Raw genomic sequence first — 22,224 nt, forward strand, 5'->3', positions numbered from 1 at the left:
TAAAGTGGCAGAACCGAAATTCAAATCCAGGGGATCAAATCCAATGCACCTGACTCTAGAGTCCCTGCTCTTACCCATTACACCGTAATTTAAAGTATGTGTGTGTATATATATATATACATTTATATATATATATATAAAGTCATAGACTACCCTAAGCAGGATCCCAAAGGCAGTCATCATAAATTGATAGGTTTTATTATCTAGAAAATTAAATAATTTATATGTCAAGACACCATAAACAAATAACAATGAATGATAAACTAGAAAAAAGCTATCTACAAAATACATGGCAAAAGATAAATACCCTTAATATAAGAAGAGTTCTTATCAATAAAGAAAAAAATTCACACTTAGAAAAATGGGCAAATGACATGAAGAATGGTCAATAAATATATGAAAAAGTGGTCAATTCATAATTTATCAAAGGAAATGTAAATTAAAATAGTAATGAAACATCATCCCTCAAATGGTAAAACTTTAAAAAATTTGAATAGCCAGCATTAGCAGAGAATGTCAAGTCAGACTGGCACAAAAGCAATACAGTAAAAAAAAGTCTTTTTAGGCAATAGATAGGGCCCAGTTGCAGGTCAATCAATCAGAAAATTCAGTACAAGTAGAAAATAATAAAAAAGGATATAAAAATACCCCTACATTTTATTATAACTCAAATACTAATCTTTTCATGAGTCCACTAATTACTATAAAGACTTGAATTTCTTGTTAAAAACTATAACCAAAAGGTACACAACTTCTAGTTTCTTGAAAGCAAAGCAAATCTTTAGTCACACTTACAAAGCATTCTAAAAGCAAAAATTTATCCAGGGTTTTTTAAAGAAATCTTTTCCCTAATACTGTACTACATTAATTTTGTCCAAATATACCAAAATAGCAATAGAAGAGTTTAAAAAACTCTTCTTGGGAATTCCTGGCAGTCTAGTGATTAGGACTCCACTCCAAGGGGCACAGGTTCAGTCCCCAGTTGAAGAACTAAGATTTTGCATGCTGTGTGATGTAGCCAAAAAAACTCCTCTCTGTATCAAGGCTCTATAGAGCAATGAAACTTAGTTTCCAAAGACATAGTCACTCTGCTTTTCACACTTATATTTCACTGGCTTAACATATTTAATTAACATAATTTCAAAAACAGTACAACAGACATTGTAACTGACCCTTGGTAAGCACTCAACTTAACCAGTAGTGTCAGCATGCAAACCTCAAAGACCTTACAAGCTGCAAATGTGCTGTGAGCATGAATCAGAATGCTTTACAAAGGAAATGCAGAGCTAACAGTTGACTCAATAAATCAGTTAAGTGTAAGCCAGGTAGAACATACCAAAAGCCTTATAATGTACATTCCCTGTGACTCAACAACTCTACTTTTATAAATGTACTCTAATTTTTCCTTTTTTTTAAAAAAATTTTTCCTTACCTTTGTGAGTAAAGGGTTAGCTATATGTATATCATCAAAACTATGAAGTCACAAAATTAGAAATAAATGAATGCCCAGTAATGTAAGATGAGAAAAATAAATTATAGTAAAGTCATACAGTGGAAAATGATGTGACTCTTAAAATAATACACATAAAGTAAACACAGAATGATGGACATATTAAGAAATGAAAAGTAACCTAAAAAACAGCATGTACTGTAAAAACCTATTATGGTAAAATATTTAAAGAAAAAAGACTGGATCAAGTAAAATAATGATACGGAAAGTATGGTGCTGGCACATATCAGGCAATCAATATATGTTAGCTATTACTAATATGATTATTATTAATTTTACTTTTTAAAATTGAGATATAGTTAATAGACAATATTAGAAAGTTACAGGTATACAACATAGTGATTCACAATATTTTAAAGGTTATATTCCATTTATAATTATAAAATAGTGACTATAGTCCCTGAGTTGTACAATATATTAGTGTAGCTTATTTATTTTATACATAATGGTTTGAACCTCTTAATCCCCTACCCCTATCTCGGCCCTCCTCACTTCCCTCCCCCTATTTATATCCATTAGTTTCTAAATCTGTGAGTTTGTTTCCTTTTTGTTACATTCACTAGTTTGTTTTATTTTTCAGATTCTACATCATACAATATTCGTCTTTTTCTGTTTAACATATTTCACTTAGCATACCCTCCAAGTCCATCCACATTGTTGCAAGTGGCAAAATCACTGATTATTAGTAGTAAGTGCCATATAACAAAAGCTCATATTATCTTTATATTATAGAAATGAATGATTTTCACTTTATTTTGTATTTCCTAAATTTTGATCACTAAATATATGTGTTTCACAATAGGGCTCAGTTCAGTTCAGTTCAGTCGCTCAGTCGTGGCCGACTCTTCCCGACCCCATGAATCGCAGCACACCAGACCTCCCTGTCCATCACCAACTCCTGGAGTTTACTCAAACTCATGTCCATGGAGTCGGTGATGCCATCCAGCCATCTCATCCTCTGTCGTCCCCTTCTCCTCCTACCCCCAATCCCTCCCAGCATCAGGGTCTTTTCCAATGAGTCAACTCTTTGCATGAGGTGGCCAAAGTACTGGAGTTTCAGCTTCAGCACCAGTCCTTCCAATGAACACCCAAGACTGATCTCCTTTAGGATGGACTGGTTGGATCTCCTTGCAGTCCAAGGGACTCTCAAGAGTATTCTCCAACACCACAGTTCAAAAGCCATCAATTCTTCCAAAAACAGCTATTTTTGAAAATGTATCACACAATAAGAAGCAGTAGGCTTTAATATAATCCATCATTTCTGCTTCCAAAAAAGCCTATGGTACTAGAAAGGGCTTTATCACAAAGATCTCTGAAAATTATCCCTCAATATGCTATTCTTGGAATTTTGAGAAAATGCCTCTTTCTATAGGCAAAGGGAGAGAAATATGAGCAGTAGCAAATTACTCAAACATCAAGCACTATCATCATTATCCAAAAGTTGGTAAGTAGCACTAGAGTAAAGCATATGTAAGAAAATTTCAAAAAGAAAATTTCCCACAATTCCTCTCTTCAAGATGACCAGTAATTGCATGTATTGCTTTGAATTTTAGTTTTGTCTGGGTATACGCCCAGGAGTGGGACTGGTGGATTACATGGTAATTCTATATTTAGTTTTCTAAGGAACCTCCACACTGTTCTCCATAGTGGCTATACTAACTTACATTCCCAACAACAGTGTAGGAGGATTCCCTTTAATATAATAATAATAAAAAAATTATCAGGGAGTGGATTTGTACATTTATTTTAAGGACCCAAGTACCAGTTTTGCCAAACATGTCACATTTTATCAGCTGTGTTATAACACAAAGTAAATGAAAACCACATTAATTATTAAAATGTTTATAGCACCAGACAAGCAGATAAAATGAAAAACTAACATGTTGTTATGTTTTCTCATTTTATCAAAATACTTACACTCTTCGTATGAATTCTGGAAAAAGTAGTATATGGTGCCAAAAATTTTGAAGATACATTTTCCTTTGGACATGAAACATGAATGCTTTTCTAAACAGAGAAGGAAAAACGAAATCCATCAGTAAAGCTACACCAATGGAACTAAATAAAGCTTCTTAAGAAAACATTAGGATGAAAGAAACTCTTACCTTTTAAGTGTACCCTCCCTCTCTAATCCTCTTTCCCCAACCCATAAAACTATCATTCCCCTATAGATAATCAGTCCTTTTACTGCAGAGGGGTGGGTTCATGTTGAAGTTTCAACTGAAGATAAACCAACAATAAGATACAAATGACAAACATGAGAATGTTAATTTTCATTAAGAAAATCCAATACCACTACTCTCAATCAGCAGTGTGGCAAGAAACAGGACCAACAGCATCAGCCCCCAGGCCTAAGGCCCAAAAGACTTATCTAAAAGTAAACTTGCTGCCTACAAGAATTTTCAGAAAGAATGTTAGACTACTGACATGTATAGTTACCAGAGTAAGAAAGGAGGTAAATTATGGTATGCTCATACAATGTGTAGGCCCTGTTCAGGCTTGTGGTGCCCAATCCCACCCAGGCTTAAACTGACTATATATGTTCATAGACTGGTCATTACCAAATAGCTGTCTTATGGTGTCCCATGTGTTCTGTCTAATCATTACCACATATATTTCAGCTACTGTAGCAAGAAACCACTAGTGACATAGTATTAAATTATACCTAGCACCAGACATTAGATTCAAGTGACATGACTTGCTAAAGGCAGACGGTAACCATTTAAGTATGTTGGTGTTTCAAGGCCAAGATATAAAAGGCTTGGTAAACACCTCCTCAAGGATTCTTGCAATACAACAATCCCATACTCTAATCAGAACATTAACACTGTCCCCTAAGTGTGTATCTCCTACACAGAGCTGAGGAGCTGCTCTCACCAAATGGACCCTAATCTGTTATCCCTTATGGAATAGTACTTAAAAGTTTCTGAAAATTCTTCTGGACAATGAAAATGTCTTCAATAATCAAGACTTTCTAAACCTCTTTATGTACAACAAGCACCGTTTTCACAGTTCATGAGAAAGAACAGTTTCAAAGTTATAGTATTCTCATCACTGAAAATCAATATTCTCTTATTACAGATCTTCTATTCCTTTAAAAAGACAATTAGGTTATCTATACAGACCGTTCTTCCTTAGCCAGCATATCTATGCCTGGCTGCCTGCAGGCCTTTCATTAAATGAGTTTTTACTTCTAACCGCATGACAAAGCTCATACAGCTGCAACACAGCTGACCTGGATTTGGAAACTAAAGTGTCAGCTAAACTTTCCTGGCTAAATATTTATACCAAGGAAATACATGAGGAGCTCTAAAAGCTTAGTGTTCAGGCCTCTGTAAGACCTGGGTTTTCTCTCAGAAGACTTTATTTCTTTGGAGTTAATTATATAAAAGATTTCAAGAAATGAGTGGATTTCTCCTGCTCATCAATCCTACAAATCACACTTTAATCCATAAACAGACTATGAAGGAAGATAAATGTTGAATTTTCTTCCAGCAGTAGAACATGTTCACGCTGTTAATGAGAAGATTTAAAAGAAAAGCTGCGGGAGGTATAAAACCAGACAAAATTCAGTGTGAAGGGGAAGAGTGAATACTCCACACTAAGATAAAATTAAAAGTCAAAACTTTTATTTTTCGAGGGGTTAGGTTTTTAAGCATAATGACAGATCTGTTTTAATAGGACAATGCAGCAACATCAAATAGCAAGTGACTCATGGTAGTTAGGAAACATGAATGTTTAACCATAAGCACTTACTGTCTGACCTAGCAGGTATTCAGCAATAATTAGCAATGATGTTGGAAGGGCCTGAGTACAAAGGGAAGAAAGGAAGTCAGCACCCAGGCTGTGAATGGATACTGGCAAACCACCTGGGGAAAATGTAGGCTTGCAAGGTGGTGTTATACTTGAAGTTAATAGAAATGGGTTTCAATTCTGACACAGTCCAGCCAGCTTTGATTATTAAGGATTAATTAACCTATCTGAGTCTGTTTGCTTATCTGCAAAATGGAAATTTAAAATGCTAATTCCACAGGATTGTTATGATAAACAATAACTCACTTTTGAAATACCTTAGTTTCTTTTATATGCATTCTCAATCCCCACTAATCAGCCTATGAAGTATAATACAGTCTCTGTTTTATAGATGAGGAAACTGAGGCTCAGGTAACCAAGTTATTTGTCTAAAATTATATAGCTAGTAAATGTCACAGTAACTAAGACTTGGACTCAGATCTTCTGGCACTTTCTACAATACTGTTTATGAAAAACAAATCTAAAAATATATAAAAACATATAGCTTATTTGGCACAGAGGGTAGTAAATGAACATTTGCTAAAAATCTTATGTAAAAAACAAAGTATTCCCTATTCTTGTCAGTACACCCGAAACATCTTATAACTAAGAAAGCTTAATTACACCAAAAAAAGAAAAAAAAAAAAAAAAGGCTGTTTCACCCTTTGGGAATCATCCACCAGAGCACACTGACTGCAGCCATCAGAATGAGGAAGGAGATGGCCATCTACTCACCTCAATGGCTGATGAGAAAAGCAATATATTAAGTACAGGCCTTCACCAAGGTGTGGCCAAACACATAATAATATATTGTACAATATGGGGTACTAGCTACATAAAGCTACTGAGCACTTGAAATGTTGCTAATACAAATGAGTGACTGAATTTTTAATCTTATTTAAAGTTTAATTTAAAAACTGATACTTGATCTAATTATTGGAAAACTTTAAGTATGTTTGGAACTACTTAGGTACATGAACCATCTGTTTTCAACTGTAAATTTTTTTAAACCTAAATACATATCAAGTATTTCCAAATGAAAAATTAGAGTTTGAATTGAGATGTTCTCTAAGTTAAAAATACAAAGGAGTGCAAAGACTTAATAAGAAAAAAAAAAGAGTAAGAAGAAAGAAGTGTAAACTATTTTTAATAATTTTTTATATTAATTACAGGTAGAAATAATATTTTAGATATATTTGGTTAAATGAAATATATTATTAAAACTAATTTCACCTATTTTTTTTTTTACTTTTTATATGTGGCTACTAGAAAATTTAAAATTACACATGTGGATACATACTGCTATATATATAAACAAAAGGACCTATTGTATAATACAGGGAACTATACTCAATATCTTGTAACAACCTACAATGGAAAAGAATCTGAAAAAGAATACATATATAATATGCATATACATATATACATAACTGAATCACTCTGCTATACACCTAAAACACTGTAAATCAACTAGGCTTCAATAAAAAAAATTACACATGTGGCTCTCTAGCGAACAGCACTAGTATAAGGGAAGTAAGAGAAAGTTTGCATTTAAAACCATGTCTAAGTATTAAAAAAAAAACTCTTGACATTCAAAGGCAGTAAAAATTATGATTATCATATGAATGAAATGGAGATGACAGTGATACACAAATGAGTATAAATATTTAAAGTAGATATACAAGCTACTACCATAGTTTTGGATATGACGCCAGCTAGAAGACATAAAAACATACCTTGTTTATTTCATTCACAATAAATCCTTCAGAAGCTGTAACCTCTGGGATGCCATCAAGGCCAATTCCTTGACAAGTTAGGCTGCCATACAAAGTTGATTTCCCTATATAGACAAAGATGCATGTTTCAAAAAATAAGAAGAATTAAACATTTTTCTCTTTGAAGGCCCAATTCAGGCATCTGTATATATGGGAGAAAACTGGCTCATAAAAGCAGGTAGTTGTGTTAGTAGTGAGGTGAGTAGAAAGAAAAATAGCCTAGATGAACCTAATCTGGAAGAAATATACTCAAGGGCTAAAAGCCAAGAACAAAGATTTTGAGATATAATATAGTATTTGTAAAGCGACTAGAGTAATCTCAACCCCAGTTTTACTGCCTGTGAAATGGAATTTTCCCAAGACGAAGATCAACATGAACATATGCATTTATCCACAGTACAGACATATTAACAGAGACTAAAGAGTTACATTTCAATAATTGGGAAATCTGCTTAAGCAGGACACTGCTTTTGCAGTAATATGGGCTAAATAAGATATTATCCTGCATATAAATGTTAAAATGTTCTCTTCTTCTTCTGCACTATATATATACACATATCTATCTATATATAGATATATAGCTATATATCTATAGCCCATAATATGTTGTTTACATTTCTGGCCTCCCCACCAGTCTATGAAGTCCTTGAGTTCAGAAAACTAGCAAAGTGCTCAAATTATTCAGTAAATAACTGGTGCACCAAACTTAAATTCTAGGAGTAAGAGGGAGGTAAAAATCATCATTCAAAAATCATTCATGCAGAGTAGGAGAGCTTCCTAGAGAGGGTGGGACTTAAGTAGGGATCTTGAAAGCTACGACTAGGTAGAAAATAAGGGAAAGGAATGGGAAAGGAAATGGCAACCCATTCCAGTAATCCTGCCTGGAAAATCTCACAGAAAGAGAAGCCTGGTGGGCTACGGTTCATGGGGTCATAAAGAGTTGGACACGACTGAGTGAGCACAAGGGAAAGGAAACTCCGTGTCAGAGAAGGGCATGTCAAGAATAAAGAACAGTCACACAGGAACAAGGGGGGAGGAGGCATCAATTAATATACTAGTTTAGTCACTGAAAGATATTAACAGAGTAACTCACAATCTAGGGTAGAAGTTGGGACTACAGAAGATCTAGTGAAGAAGGTGTCGCAGAGAAGTGGCATGAAATGTTAGTTCAGAAAGATGCCATAAAAATAGGATTGACAATATTGTCAAAATGGCTATACTACCCAAAGCAGTCTATAGATTCAATGCAATCCCTATCAAACTACCAATGGTATTTTTCACAGAACTAGAACAAATAATTTCACAATTTGTATGGAAATACAAAAAACCTCGAATAGCCAAAGTAACCTTGAGAAAGAAGAATGGAACTGGAGGAATCAACCTGCCTGACTTAAGACTATACTACAAAGCCACAGTCATCAAGACAGTATGGTACTGGCACAAAGACAGAAATATAGATCAATGGAACAGAATAGAAAGCCCAGAGATAAATCCACGAACCTATGGTCACCTTATCTTCGACAAAGGAGGCAAGGATATACAATGGAAAAAAGACAAGTTCTTTAACAAGTGGTGCTGGGAAAACTGGTCAACCACCTGTAAAAGGATGAAACTAGAACACTTTCTAACACCATACACAAAAATAAACTCAAAATGGATTAAAGATCTAAATGTAAGACCAGAAACTATCAAACTCCTAGAGGAGAACATAGGCAAAACACTCTCTGACATAAATCACAGCAGGATCCTCTATGACCCACATCCCAGAATTTTAGAAACAAAAGCAAAAATAAACAAATGGGACCTAATGAAACTTAAAAGCTTTTGCACAACAAAGGAAACTATAAGCAAGGTGAAAAGACAGCCCTCAGATTGGGAGAAAATAATAGCAAATGAAGCAACAGACAAAGGATTAATCTCAAAAATATACAAGCAACTCCTGCAGCTCAATTCCAGAAAAATAAATGACCCAATCAAAAAATGGGCCAAAGAACTAAACAGACATTTCTCCAAGGAAGACATACAGATGGCTAACAAACACATGAAAAGATGCTCAACATCACTCATTATCAGAGAAATGCAAATCAAAACCACAATGAGGTACCATTACACACCAGTCAGGATGGCTGCTATCCAAAAGTCTACAAGCAATAAATGCTGGAGAGGGTGTGGAGAAAAGGGAACCCTCTTACACTGTTGGTGGGAATGCAAACTAGTACAGCCACTATGGAAAACAGTGTGGAGATTTCTTAAAAAACTGGAAATAGAACTGCCATATGACCCAGCAATACCACTTCTAGGCATACACACTGAGGAAACCAGATCCAAAAGAGACACGTGCACCCCAATGTTCATCGCAGCACTGTTTATAATAGCCAGGACATGGAAGCAACCTAGATGCCCGTCAGCAGACGAATGGATGAGGAAGCTGTGGTACATATACACCATGGAATATTACTCAGCCATTAAAAAGAATTCATTTGAATCAGTTCTAATGAGATGGGTGAAACTGGAGCCCATTATACAGAGCGAAGTAAGCCAGAAAGATAAAGACCATTACAGTATACTAACACATATATATGGAATTTAGAAAGATGGTAACGATAACCCTATATGCAAAAAAAGAAAAAGAGACTCAGATGTATAGAACAGACTTGTGGACTCTGTGGGAGAAGGCGAGGGTGGGATGTTTCAAGAGAACAGCATCGAAACATGTATATCTAGGGTGAAACAGATTACCAGCCCAGGTTGGATGCATGAGACAAGTGCTCGGGCCTGGTGCACTGGGAAGACCCAGAGGGATGGGGTGGAGAGGGAGGTGGGAGGGGGGGACCGGGATGGGAAATACATGTAAATCCATGGCTAATTCATTTCAATGTATGACAAAAACCACTGCAATGTTGTAAAGTAATTAGCCTCCAACTAATAAAAATAAATGGAAAAAAAAAATAAGTAAAAGCCATCAAGCATTTAATGTAAAAAAAAAAAAATAGGATTGAGTGAACTCTACTTTTTGTCCCACTCCATGATTTCCTCCTGGCTTCAAATTATCCTAGGCAGTCTGGCCCTTTTGGTATATTATTTCTACCAATCTCCTGTCAGCACTGTCAATGACCTCTCTACATTTACAAAGTCACTGACATGATCTCAGTCTCAGTATCTTGTCTGTGTAACAAAAGTGGGATTGGATTAACCTAACCATTCACCTTTCTACATTTCTACATATAGGCTGCTGAGTGCAGATACAGTATGGGACACAACTGTGCAAACTGGCACCGCCTCAGCTTACCACAGTTTTCAAACTCTGCATAGTTTCGGAGTCCTTTTGCCCCCTTTGTTCCCAGGGCAGCCAATTCTCACTATACCTAGCCTATCATCAAAACCTTCTTTCTTCATAACAGCCAAAAACTGGAAACAATTCAAATGTTCATCAGCTGATGAATGGACCAAAAATGTGATATGCCCTTACAACAGACTATTACTTGGCCATAAAAACATATGAATGCCACAAAATGGATGAACCTTGAAAATGTTATGTTAAATGAAAGGTGCAAAAGGCCACATATTATGACTGTATTTACAAGAGATGTCCAAAACAGGCAAATCCACAGAGAAAGTCAATTAGTGGTTGCTAGGAGCTAGGAGCAGGGTAGAATGTGCAGAGACTGCTAAACAGCATAAGGTTTCTTTTAGAGGTGATGAAAATATGTAGAATTACTGACAGACATACAACTCTACGAATATACTAGAACCCACTGAATTGTACACTTTTTTTTTTGAATTTTTTTTTTAATTGTACACTTAAAAAGGTAAACTTTACTGTATGTGAATTATATCTGAGTACAGTTATTACCTTAAAAAAAAAATCAGAATCCTAGCAGTACCTACATGTTATGGTTGACACCTAGCACATAGCACACATTTTATTTCAACAAAACTGCTATTTCAGGGGAAAACAACAACAAAAAAATCTTCTTCTTTAAGAGCTGACCCTAACTCCAACATCACAAAGAAAACTGAGGCTATAAGAAAATTTCCCATTTCTATATCCATGTCTATGCATATATCTATCAATATATGTACACTTACCCTCACCTTCTTTCATCTTAGTCTTTTAAACTTAATTCAATCTCTTTCTCATCTAAGATACTGATTTTTCAGTTAGTCCTCTTTTCTACCTACAACCTACATACTTTTTCTTTTTTGAAAATATATTTATTTACTTTTAACTAAGGGCTTCCCTGGTGGCTCAGACGATTAAGAATCTGCCTACAGTGCGGGAGACCTGAGTTCAGTCCCTGGGTCAGGAAGATCCCCTGGAGGAGGGCATGGCAATCCACTCTAGTATTCTTGCCTGGAGAATCCCCATGGATAGAGGAGCCTGGCGGCTACAGTTCATGGGGCTGCAAAGAGTCAGACACAACTGAGCGACTAAGCACAGCATTTTTAAATGAAACAAAGATGAATATTTTTAATGTATAACCTGTATTTTAATTGCTCTCCAATTAGTTTCCATCTTTAAAAATAAGACAAAATCCTTGATTCTGAGACCTTCCAGCTACCACCTTTCTTCAATGCAACACCTATTTCCTCAAAAGAAAACTGTTTAAAACTCTATTTCTCCTAGAATATCTTATTATGGAGAGACATCAAAGGTCTCTGAAAATGAAAAATTATCAGCAAGACAAAGCTTTCTCACAAATTTAAAAGGAAAAAAAATTTAATGTTATCACACTAACTGAAAACAAATAGATGGGAATACAGGAACGTCATCTAAAGGAAAAATCTGGAAGACTTGGGAACTAACTATATATGGTAGGATGAGGTGACCAGGTTTTTTCACTCTGATGTCTAGAATGGTGATAACTTAAGAACTGAGAAAATCTAGAAAGAAAACCTGTTTGACAACAGAAGCTCAGCTTCAGATTTTGGATCTGATAAGCTCAAAATGGCCACGGGAGTTTTAACCAGAAATGTTTAGCAGGTAAATATTCAATCTCTGCTTGAAAATGAAGAGAGGTCAGGACTAGAGCTATAGACCCAGGAATCATAATCAGGAAGATCACAACTGAAGCTACAGAACTGCTTAGAATATAATAATATGTGGCAAAGACACCGATTAAGATGCAGCAGCAATGTCTCCATAAATGTCTGTGGCTCCCAATGGAACACCAATTAGAAGCCCTTCCCCTCGAATGCAGGAGTTGCAGTGACATCTTTACAGCACAGAATGGTCAAGAAGATCTGAAGACTGAGCACTGTGCAAGTAGTCTAGGCCAGGACAAAGTAGGAAGCTCTTTCCTAGGGGCTGTAAATCCTCTTTCTCTAAAGGGAAGGCATACAGATTTAAGGATATTACCTGGGGGGTGACAGCTCAGCCAGGCCTCCCCTTCGTCCTTCCTATGAAGAGAAACAAAAACCTAATTAGATTCACTCAATGTCAAAATGGATGTTATTGATGAAGGGGAGAAAGAACATATAATTTCCAGTTTAGCCACAGCACTTACACAAATCAATCTAATACCTTATCCAGGCATAGACAAATTTTATTGGCTGAAGAAATACTTATGGGTTGTGTTTAATGCATAGACCTGTTAGTTAAATGAAGCTCAAGTACTTCATCATGAAACACTTATTAATTGCACAATTGTGGGCAACTTACTTCTTGATTCTGGACTTGTGTTCTCTCAAAGGTGATCCTCAATAAGTGTCAGTGTTCTTCCTATTACACATCTGGTGTTGTAGTAATAAGGTTTATTTTATTTCAGCCCACCTAGTAAGGCACAAGTTTCTTAAATGCAGGAGACTACGTTTCATTCATCTTCACCATTGTTTCCATTTTAAAAACCCATTAGTATAATAGTTGCCATTCATGGCACTGCTGTTGGAGAAGGAAAAGGCAACCCACTCCAGTATTCTTGCCTGGGAAATCCCAAGGACAGAAGAGCGTGGCCGGCTTTAGTCAATGGCAGACACGACTTAGCGGCTAAACACCGCGGTACCGCTGTACTCAATTTGGTGCCTAGCAAAATAACTTGCACAGTATATGATCCATATTTGCTAAATAAATGAATGGTTTGCTGTGCATTCCAATTAAGCTGTTAGCGTCTCGAAAGCAGGAACCACCCCTTAAGTTTAGAGTACACATCTGAACTCCGCCGAGCATCTATCCAAGTCAGAGTCTGGACATGGTAGGGGTTCCACTGTTCCCTGAAAAGACCTGTGAAGTGAAGTTAAAGTCACTCAGTCGTGTCCGACTCTTTGCGACCCCATGGACTATACACAACATGATTAACACACCACTAGGGGTCGGAGAAGGCAATGGCGCCCCACTCCAGTACTCTTGCCTGGAAAATCCCATTGACGGAGGAGCCTGGTAGGCTGCAGTCCATGGGGTCGCGAAGAGTCAGACATGACTGAGCGACTTCACTTTCACTTTCCACTTTTATGCATTGGAGAAGAAAATGGCAACCCACTCCAGTGTTCTTGCCTGGAGAATCCCAAGGATGGGGTCGCACAGAGTTGGACACGACTGAAGTGACTTAGCAGTAGCAGTAGCAGTAGCAGTAGGGGTCGAGAAGCATGCCAAGACTCTGGTGATGCAGACTGCTGGGACTTTTGGAAATAGCTGAGGACCAATAAGTATTTGCTAAATGACCATCATTACTTGGCCAAGAGTCTTCCTGCCTCTCAGTCTTCCTGTCTTTCTCCAACTCGTTGATCCTATTCTGCCTCTGCCATCACACGACGCATACGTGTTTCCTGGGATTCAGCATAACTCTTCCGAAAATGAAAAACAATGACCATGTGGGTTTGAGACTTCTTTTTCTAGGCCCAGGGTTCCCTCAACAATTGATGAGGCAACCCCTATGGACATCCTGGGTCGGGGGTGGCGCTCCTTAACATAAAGGCAACATCCGCTACCCGCCTCCTATGTCCCACTTCTGGACCTGGATTCACCTGAGAGCCTGGGCCCAGTCGCTCTGAATCCTCAAAGGTGCCGCCATCTTGACCCGCCTCCACCACCCCGCCCCTTCCGCTCTCTCCCGGAAGTGGATTCCCCATAGAGGCTGCGTCGAGAACGAAGGGCGGGATCTACCCCGAAAAGCTGCTAATGAAAATACGCGGTGGATTCTCTTTCTCTTCCCGCCCCTTTGCGCGTGCGCTCCCTGCAGGAAGCTGGTTCCTGACCGGAGGTTTACCGGGTAACTCGGTAGAGTTACAGCTGCCTGCAAAACAGACGCCGCTGTGCTGCAGCGCGCGTTCGAGTCCTGTCTGCCTGTTCGGTGAGCACTGTGTGCCGCGATCTTACGCGGTGAAGCCTAGCGGGCACAGCGCGGGCTCGCGAGTGCGCACGCGTCCTCTCCGGGAGGTGGTCGAGGAGTTTTTAAGTGACTTGGCCGCCTGGATTTTTTCTGCTTACCCATCTTTTCAGTGCCTTCTTAGTCCAGGCTGGCCTTCGCGAACCAACTGCCGACCATCCAGCCTGCCCTGGTCTCTGAGCGAGGGTCTTCCACTTTTTACTCATGGGAGACTGAAGCCAGGTTGGGGTGGGGAAAGAATATGACAGCATTTACTTAAGTCCTTTTGTAGCCCATGCACTTGTCCCTTATTAGCATGTTATTCGTTGCAGTAACTCTGTGAGTTAGATATTACCTTAAGAAGGAAACTAAGGGATTTCCTGTGTGGTCCAGTCGTTAAGATTGCCCTTCCACTGTAGGGGACACCAGTTCGCTTCCTGGTAGGGGAACTAAGATCCCACATGCCAAAATACTAAAAAAAAAAAAAAAAAATGCATGCTAAGGCGTGTGCATAGTAAAACGAGGTGCCAGCATTTGAATCCGAATTTTTTGGCTTAGAATCTAAGGCACTGTTCTTTCCACCATACTGTTTCAAGAGGCTTGCCCTTGCCTTTAAAGAGCTCATAGTATACTTAGAAAGAGGAAACATGTATAGTAATAGGAGTTATCATTTATTGAACTCTGGACGTGCCAGGCTCCTTACGTGCATTATCTCATTTAGTCTTCAGTTTTGTGAGATAGATTTGATCTCTGTTTTTCAAGAGAGATTATAAAGTGTAATTGCTCAAAGTATCCCAGTGAGTCAGTGACCAAGCTAATTTTCCAATCCAAGTTTGTTTTCAAAGCCCATTTTCTCCCTCCTCCCTTGCCTTCAAAGCAAATGAATTTTGTGTCGGGCTCTAGAGTTCTTGGGCTTTTCTGGTAGCCCAGAATGTAAAGAATCTGCCTGTAATGCAGGAGACCTGGGTTCAATCCCTGGGTTAGGAAGATCCTCTGGAGAAGGAAATGGCAACCTGCTCCAGTATTCTTGCCTGGAGAAATCCATGGACAGAGCAGCCTGGCAGGCTACAGCCCATGGGGTATGAAGAGTCTGGACAGGACTGAGCAATTAACACTTTCACTTACATAGAGTTCTTAAAACCTTTTTGTGACTTCCCCATTGCCCTCTTGACACCTTAACATGCGGTCTTCCTCAGATCAGATACTTTCTCAACTCATCACTTTCATTAATTTTCCTGTTCTCATACTCTATTCTCCAGTCATGTAAAACTTTCAGTTCATCTCATGTTAAATTCTGTCTCAAATCCCCACCCTGCTCTTCCATTGATTAGGGGTATTCTTTGCATCTCTGCCCTGCCCTTTTCATCTTTCAAGTCTCGGTTTAGAAATCACTGTCTGGAAAAATTATTAAAATATCTAAAAAAGAAAAAATCACTTTCTGCAAGAAGGCCTCCCTGCCTGTTTGTCCCCTTGTTTGGCTTAGGTAGTCTCCACTGTCTTCCCAGTTTTAGCTGTTTATACACACTGTGCACAAGTAAATAGCCTTTTAACTTACCTAAATTATAAACTCTATGAAGGCAGGAAGTGTATCTGCCTTGGTCACTCTTGTATCCTCAACTCTAGCACAGAGCTTGGTACATGATAGATACTCAATGATAATTTGTTAAATGAATCAGAGACCCAGGAAAGGCATTAAGGATTCTTAGCTTATTTATAGCCTGTCATGGTTAAATTTGTACAAAGGCTGAGTCATTTATCTTCAAACCTCTCTTAAGTTCCTTCTATATGCTACATTGTGCTGGGTGCTCTGAAGCAGGTGATCATGGAAAGGCAATGTGGGCAAGTGCACCTCACATTAAGTATTCTCACACCTTACAAACTTAGTTCTTGCCCTGTACCTCGTATGCTCTCTGTTCTCCACACAACTCTCCATTCTCCCAAATGTCAAACCCTACCCATATGTGTTTACTCTCTCAAGTACTAAACTTTGTTTTTCTCCAGCCATAGAATAAGGCTAATTGGAGAAAAAATTTCTTCTCCAATAGGAGAAAAGAGATAACTTTCCCATAAATGTGACATTTCACCTAATTCCAATTCTATTAGAATCCATCTGAGCTTATTAGTTCTGTGCTGAGCATTCTTACATACTTTATCTCATTCTGTTCAGTTGAGACCATTTTGCAAGCCTAGTGCTGGGGGTACCAGGATGAATCAGGCCCAGTATTTGTCCTCAAATAGCTCACAATCTCAAAGGGAGACATAGGCATAAATAGGCTATAACAGTGCAGTGGTCAGTGTTGTTTATAACAGAGAAACATATATAATCATGTCCCTCCTCTAACCTTGCTCCTGTTAATATTCTAGAGACTCTGGAAGATGTCAGCCCAAGGCCATGCCTGGTCCCGACAGGTGAAGAAGGAGGATGAAGAAGAGGACCCGCTGGACCAGCTCATCTCCCGCTCAGGCTGTGCCGCTTCCCACTATGCAGTGCAGGAGTGCATGGCCCAGCACCAGGACTGGAGGCAGTGCCAGCCACAGGTGCAGGCCTTCCGGGACTGCATGAGTGCACAGCAGGCGAGGCGGCGGGAGGAGCTGCAGAGGCTGAAGGAGCAAAGCAGCGCCCACCACTGAGACCCCAAATCATCTATCCCCAGAGGATGGCCCTGCAGAAACTAGCACCCAGACAGATCATGGGAGAAAGAAATCCTGAACAGTGGAAGTGTGGGCCAAGAACTGTAAGACTTGGGGATAGTATTTGGGCCTGAGGCTGAGAGCCAGGCAGCCGTGGGTTTGGACATGAGCTGTCATATTGAGATCCCACGCACCCTCACCCATATTGTGTCACCAATATTAAATATTGACCAGTATTTGCCATGTAAAACAGAGTGGGGTTAAGGGATGCTCTCCTATGCTACATCTTGGGTCAGTGTGCCAAGTACTGTGCTGATTACATGGACATTTAATTTCAAAGTAGATTCACAATCTAAAGGTAAATTGGTTACCCTTAATCATTTCTTCATTCGGTCATAGGTTCTAAAGCAGCCAGGTTTATGAGACCTCATGTGCCAGGCACTGTGTAGGAAAACTGATGTGATGCAAATATATCTCCCTTCATATTGCTTTACTCTGGTTTGAGAGAGAAACAGAACACTAGAACAACTAATTTCTGATAGTGATACAAATGACTTTATCTTTCATCAACTGTTCTGGATATTTCAGTCAGTCTAATGAAGAAGGCAAATGGGAAAACAAATAATAAGTTCCTCTCATATGTCAAACTGTTGTATTCACAGATACAGAGTCTGATTTGAACATGCTCCCAACCAAAGAAATACATAATGTTGACTTGATGTTTAAAAAGTAATTTAACATAACATACAGATTTTCAGTTTTTGACAAGTTTGGAGAATCTGTCAACATGGAGCTTATATTTCTACTTTAACAGCAATTTGCTGGAGCTGAATGAATGATTCTTTTAGGTGGATGTGTACTGCAGCTCCCAACAGTTGCCATTGCTTTCCATTTTTCTTCCATAGAAGTGCATTACCCATTCTATTATTTTGTCTCTGACATTTGGGAGTGGGAAGGGAGTTGAGAGAGTGACCATTGCTATAGAACTGGAATGCAAAGGGACATATGCTCTTATCATCATCAGAAACATTTCTTGAGCATATATATATATTAGAAGCACAAATCTGAAATAGAATAGGCCCTAAAACTACTTTGAGCCTTTCTGTTGGTATTTTGGAAGGAGAAAAAGAGAAAAGAGGAGAAGTTAAGAGGGATTCAAGTTCAAAGAACCATAAAATCTTATTTCAAGCAGAAAGAGGTGACTGGATGTGTGTAAAAGGATGAATGAATCTGTTGGGCCATGTGTGCTGTGCTGTGGGTCATCAGAGGTAGCAGTGTGAACTACATCTGTCAGCAAGAATCTCAAAGAGAAGAGAGTTGACACTGTTAAAGACGAAGTAAACATTACATAATTGTAATATATATAGCAGAAAGGATTACAATCTGCAACAAATAAAAAGTACCTAGAGGGATTTCCCTGGTGGTCCAGTGGTCAAGACACCACGATTCCATTGCAGGGACACGGATTTGATCCCTGGTCAGGGAACTAAGATGCTGCATGCCACTTGGGACAGGCAAAACAAACAAACAAAAAATGTACTTGGAAATCAGTAAGAAAAAGCAAATAGCCCAACTGAAAAGTGAACAAAGTTAACTATGCCCCCAAAATATAGAAAAATGTTAATATATTCTACATCACTTATAATCAGAGAAACACAAATTTTAAAAAAAGTACAATTAGGTCATCCTGTTGACAAAAAAGTATAATCACCAATATTCTTGGGGATGGAGAGAGACACATTCACACTGTTGTAGGGATCATAAATTAGTAAAGTTTTTTCAGGGCAATTTGGTGAGATCTGCAAATATTTTAAATATTTAAAAGCAATTCCTCTTTTAGGAATCCTTTTAAACATCTTATAAAATGTGTACACTATTATTTTCATTGCAGCATGTGTTTAATAGTGAATAAATGGTCATGATATGAAGTTCCATCAGTGAGGACTATTTGCTTATACAAACAGTACAAAAGAAACATACCTATTTATTAATTTGTATTATTAAAATAGAAATAATAGGTCATGGGGGGCAGGGAATTCTAACAGAGAAAGAGTAGGAGAACCGTCTCAGCAAGAGGAATGGCTTTCACACCAGCTAAGTGGATGGAACAGGTTTGGAAGGATTCCAGTCTAACACAGAACCAACACTGGAAGGGTCACAGAATGTGTTTGGGCAAAGAGGCCCCTATTGACACCCAAGACTGTTTCCTTAAGTATAATAAATGGGGATAATTCCTATTTAATAGGCACACTAGGAGAATTAAATGCAGGGGAATATGTAAATACCTGGTAATAAAAGTTATTGAACTATTATAACTAATATACATGGAGCATTTAACCCTGGCTATCTGATTCCAGAGTCTGTGCTCTCAGTCCCTATGATATGCTGCTTTCAGTCCCACTATGCCACTTACTAGATTTGGGGTTAGTATGGTTTGGAGCAAACTACTTAACATCTCAGGATCTGTTTTTTCTTCTGTAAAAATGCAGTAAGTAATACCTTCCTCAAAGGCATCAAAGCTAATAAGTGTAGATCTTCTCCATAGGGTTGTTGGAAGAATGAGTTAATATTGATAGAGAGCTTAAAAATAGCATCTGGCACATAGTAAACCTTCACTAAATGTTAGCTATTATCATCACTATTGTGTGCTGGTCACTGTCCTGAGTTACATACCTCATTTAATCTTTATAACACTACTAACTCCCCTTTACAGAGGAGGAAGTAAAAGGCAGATTGCAGATCAGACCCCATGTGTGTCTTAAGCCTATGTTATTCTCCACTCTGCTCTCTCACAAGCATCTCGTGCCTAGCACAGTGCATAACAGTAAGTAACCATACTTAGTGTGTAAATACTACTTTGCTTTTCCTTAGTGCTTTATAAAAAAGGAAATTAACCAGTGCAAGTTGCCCACAGTGTTCTAGATTAGTATGGTGTTTTCAGTCTCTCAGTTCTGCAACCCACAGCCATGGAGCTGGAGTTTAGGGTGGTCCATGCCTGTCTGTACACTCTATACCTACCTCTGCAGAGAGGCTCAGTGCTACGGATGAGCAGAGAGACCTTTTGGCTGGGTGCCACCGTTGGCTAGGCCTAAGGCAGACTCATGATTTGGCTCTTCCCTGCAAGGTCCTTGGCTGGGGACGTGGCCAGTGCTCAGTACAAAGGTGCACTGCGAAGTGTTCTACTAGATGAGTAATCAGATACTCCTCCCACTTTCCTCCCTCAGGTAAAGTTGCCAGACCAAGTCCTGGGCTGCTGACTTTAGAAATCCAAGGAGAACTGGAGGGAGTCCAGGTTGAAACCCTGTACTTTCCCCCCTGTTTGGAAGGGTAGGGCTTCCCGCTCTGCTCCAGCAGGGACTTGAAGCAGGCAGAGGAAGCAGGAGTGGGGGGATTCCTTGCTTTGCTAGCAGTTATCTTCTGAAGAGTTTTCATTCCTCAGGGCCTGAGTGTCTTGCAGAGCCTGGCTACTCTGTCTCAACGTGAAGCTGATTCTCTAAATCTGAAATATCTGAGAATGAAAGTTACTCCAAGGGGAATATAAGAACTAAATGAACCATTTCAAATTCTCCAGGGAGATCGGACATTTGAAGACAAAAATGGCACAGAGAGATCAAAGTACAGATTGAACGAGTATGAGACACATTGGCTGTTTCTACCTGTTAGTGCCTTACCAGGTTCCAGACATGCCCAGTGCATGCTCAGAGACCTTTCCACCCCTGGATATACTTTACATCCTAGAACAGTGAGGACTGGGGTCTGTGAGTATTGTACCAGTGTCTGAACGCCCAGAATATCCAGATTCCATTTCTTTCTCTGCAACTAAAAACACCCTTTCAGAATCCACAGCTGGCTTGATGGTGGAGTAAAGCATCCTCAGCCAGAAGAAAAGGACTAACATATGAAGCTGAGGAATCCACTGCCTTCATGAGGAAAACTGCCCATTTAACCTGGGCATTCTGTCCTTATATGTGGACTTTAGAAAGATGGTAACGATAAACCTATGTGCAAAACAGAAAAAGAGACTCAGATGAATAGAACAGACTTGTGGACTCTGGGAGAAGGCGAGGGTGGGATGTTTCAAGAGAACAGCATTGAAACATGTATATTATCTAGGGTGAAACAGATCACCAGCCCAGGTTGGGTGCATGAGACAAGTGCTCGGGCCTGGTGCACTGGGAAGACCCAGAGGGATCAGGGTGGAGAGGGAGGTGGGTGGGGGGACCGGGATGGGGAATACATGTAAATCCATGGCTAATTCATTTCAATGTATGACAAAAACTACTGTAATGATGTAAAGTAATTAGCCTCCAACTAATAAAAATAAATGGAAAAAAAAATAAAAATAAAAAAACATTAGGAATAAAAAAAAAAAGAAAGAAAGTTAACGATCCACATAAGAATCCATTTCTAAAAATTTCAGCAGTGTGTACTGAACCAGGAATCCAGTGACTTAGAGCTATCCCTGTGAGTGACCTCGGACAAGTCTCTTTCCCTCCTGGGCCAGTTAACTCATCTGTAAAATGAAAACCAGAACAGATTATCTTAAAGGTTATATATTGATAGAGTCAAAACTAGAACCCAGCTACTCTGATTCTTATTCTACTGACCTTTTCTTTCTTTTTTTTTTTTTTCCCCATTTATTTTTATTAGTTGGAGTCTTCCCAGTGCACCAGGCCCGAGCACTTGTCTCATGCACCCAACCTGGGCTGGTGATCTGTTTCACCCTAGATAATATACATGTTTCAATGCTGTTCTCTTGAAACATCCCACCCTCGCCTTCTCCCAGAGTCCACAAGTCTGTTCTATACATCTGAGTCTCTTTTTCTGTTTTGCATATAGGGTTCTCGTTACCATCTTTCTAAATTCCATATATATGTGTTAGTATACTGTAATGGTCTTTATCTTTCTGGCTTACTTCGCTCTGTATAATGGGCTCCAGTTTCATCCATCTCATTAGAACTGATTCAAATGAATTCTTTTTAATGGCTGAGTAATATTCCATGGTGTATATGTACCACAGCTTCCTCATCCATTCGTCTGCTGATGGGCATCTGGGTTGCTTCCATGTCCTGGCTATTATAAACAGTGCTGCGATGAACATTGGGGTGCACGTGTCTCAGATCTGGTTTCCTTGGTGTGTATGCCCAGAAGTGGGATTGCTGGGTCATATGGCAGTTCTATTTCCAGCTTTTTAAGAAATCTCCACACTGTTTTC

At 38.9% G+C, this 22,224-nt stretch overlaps 2 protein-coding genes across 2 annotated transcripts in view; one reads left to right on the forward strand and one right to left on the reverse strand.

Annotated features, from left to right (window-relative positions):
• The window catches only part of PAAF1 (proteasomal ATPase associated factor 1), a 38,544-nt gene extending 24,435 nt beyond the window's left edge, over positions 1 to 14,109 (reverse strand). The window contains exons 1-4 of the mRNA XM_020902782.2: positions 14,038 to 14,109; positions 12,437 to 12,477; positions 7,039 to 7,142; positions 3,428 to 3,517 (exon numbers count right to left, since the gene is read on the reverse strand). Of these exons, the coding sequence (XP_020758441.1) occupies positions 3,428 to 3,517; positions 7,039 to 7,142; positions 12,437 to 12,477; positions 14,038 to 14,084 (282 nt within the window). The 5' untranslated portion in view covers positions 14,085 to 14,109. The remainder of the gene's footprint in view (positions 1 to 3,427; positions 3,518 to 7,038; positions 7,143 to 12,436; positions 12,478 to 14,037) is intronic.
• Positions 14,110 to 14,167: 58 nt separating this feature from the next.
• COA4 (cytochrome c oxidase assembly factor 4 homolog) lies at positions 14,168 to 17,245 on the forward strand. Its single transcript, XM_020902781.2, has 2 exons — positions 14,168 to 14,363; positions 16,743 to 17,245. The coding sequence occupies exon 2, from the start codon at positions 16,755 to 16,757 to the stop codon at positions 17,007 to 17,009; it is 255 nt and encodes an 84-aa protein (XP_020758440.2). The 5' UTR covers positions 14,168 to 14,363; positions 16,743 to 16,754; the 3' UTR covers positions 17,010 to 17,245.
• The last annotated feature ends 4,979 nt before the right edge of the window (positions 17,246 to 22,224 follow it).

This window comes from Odocoileus virginianus, chromosome 10, assembly GCF_023699985.2.
Source record: "Odocoileus virginianus isolate 20LAN1187 ecotype Illinois chromosome 10, Ovbor_1.2, whole genome shotgun sequence".
In the NCBI taxonomy this organism is placed as follows: Eukaryota; Metazoa; Chordata; class Mammalia; order Artiodactyla; family Cervidae; genus Odocoileus; species Odocoileus virginianus.

Bases quoted from the DNA above. Each gene is read 5' to 3' on its own strand.
- COA4 (XM_020902781.2), top strand. From the start codon at position 16,755: ATGTCAGCCCAAGGCCATGCCTGGTCCCGACAGGTGAAGAAGGAGGAT.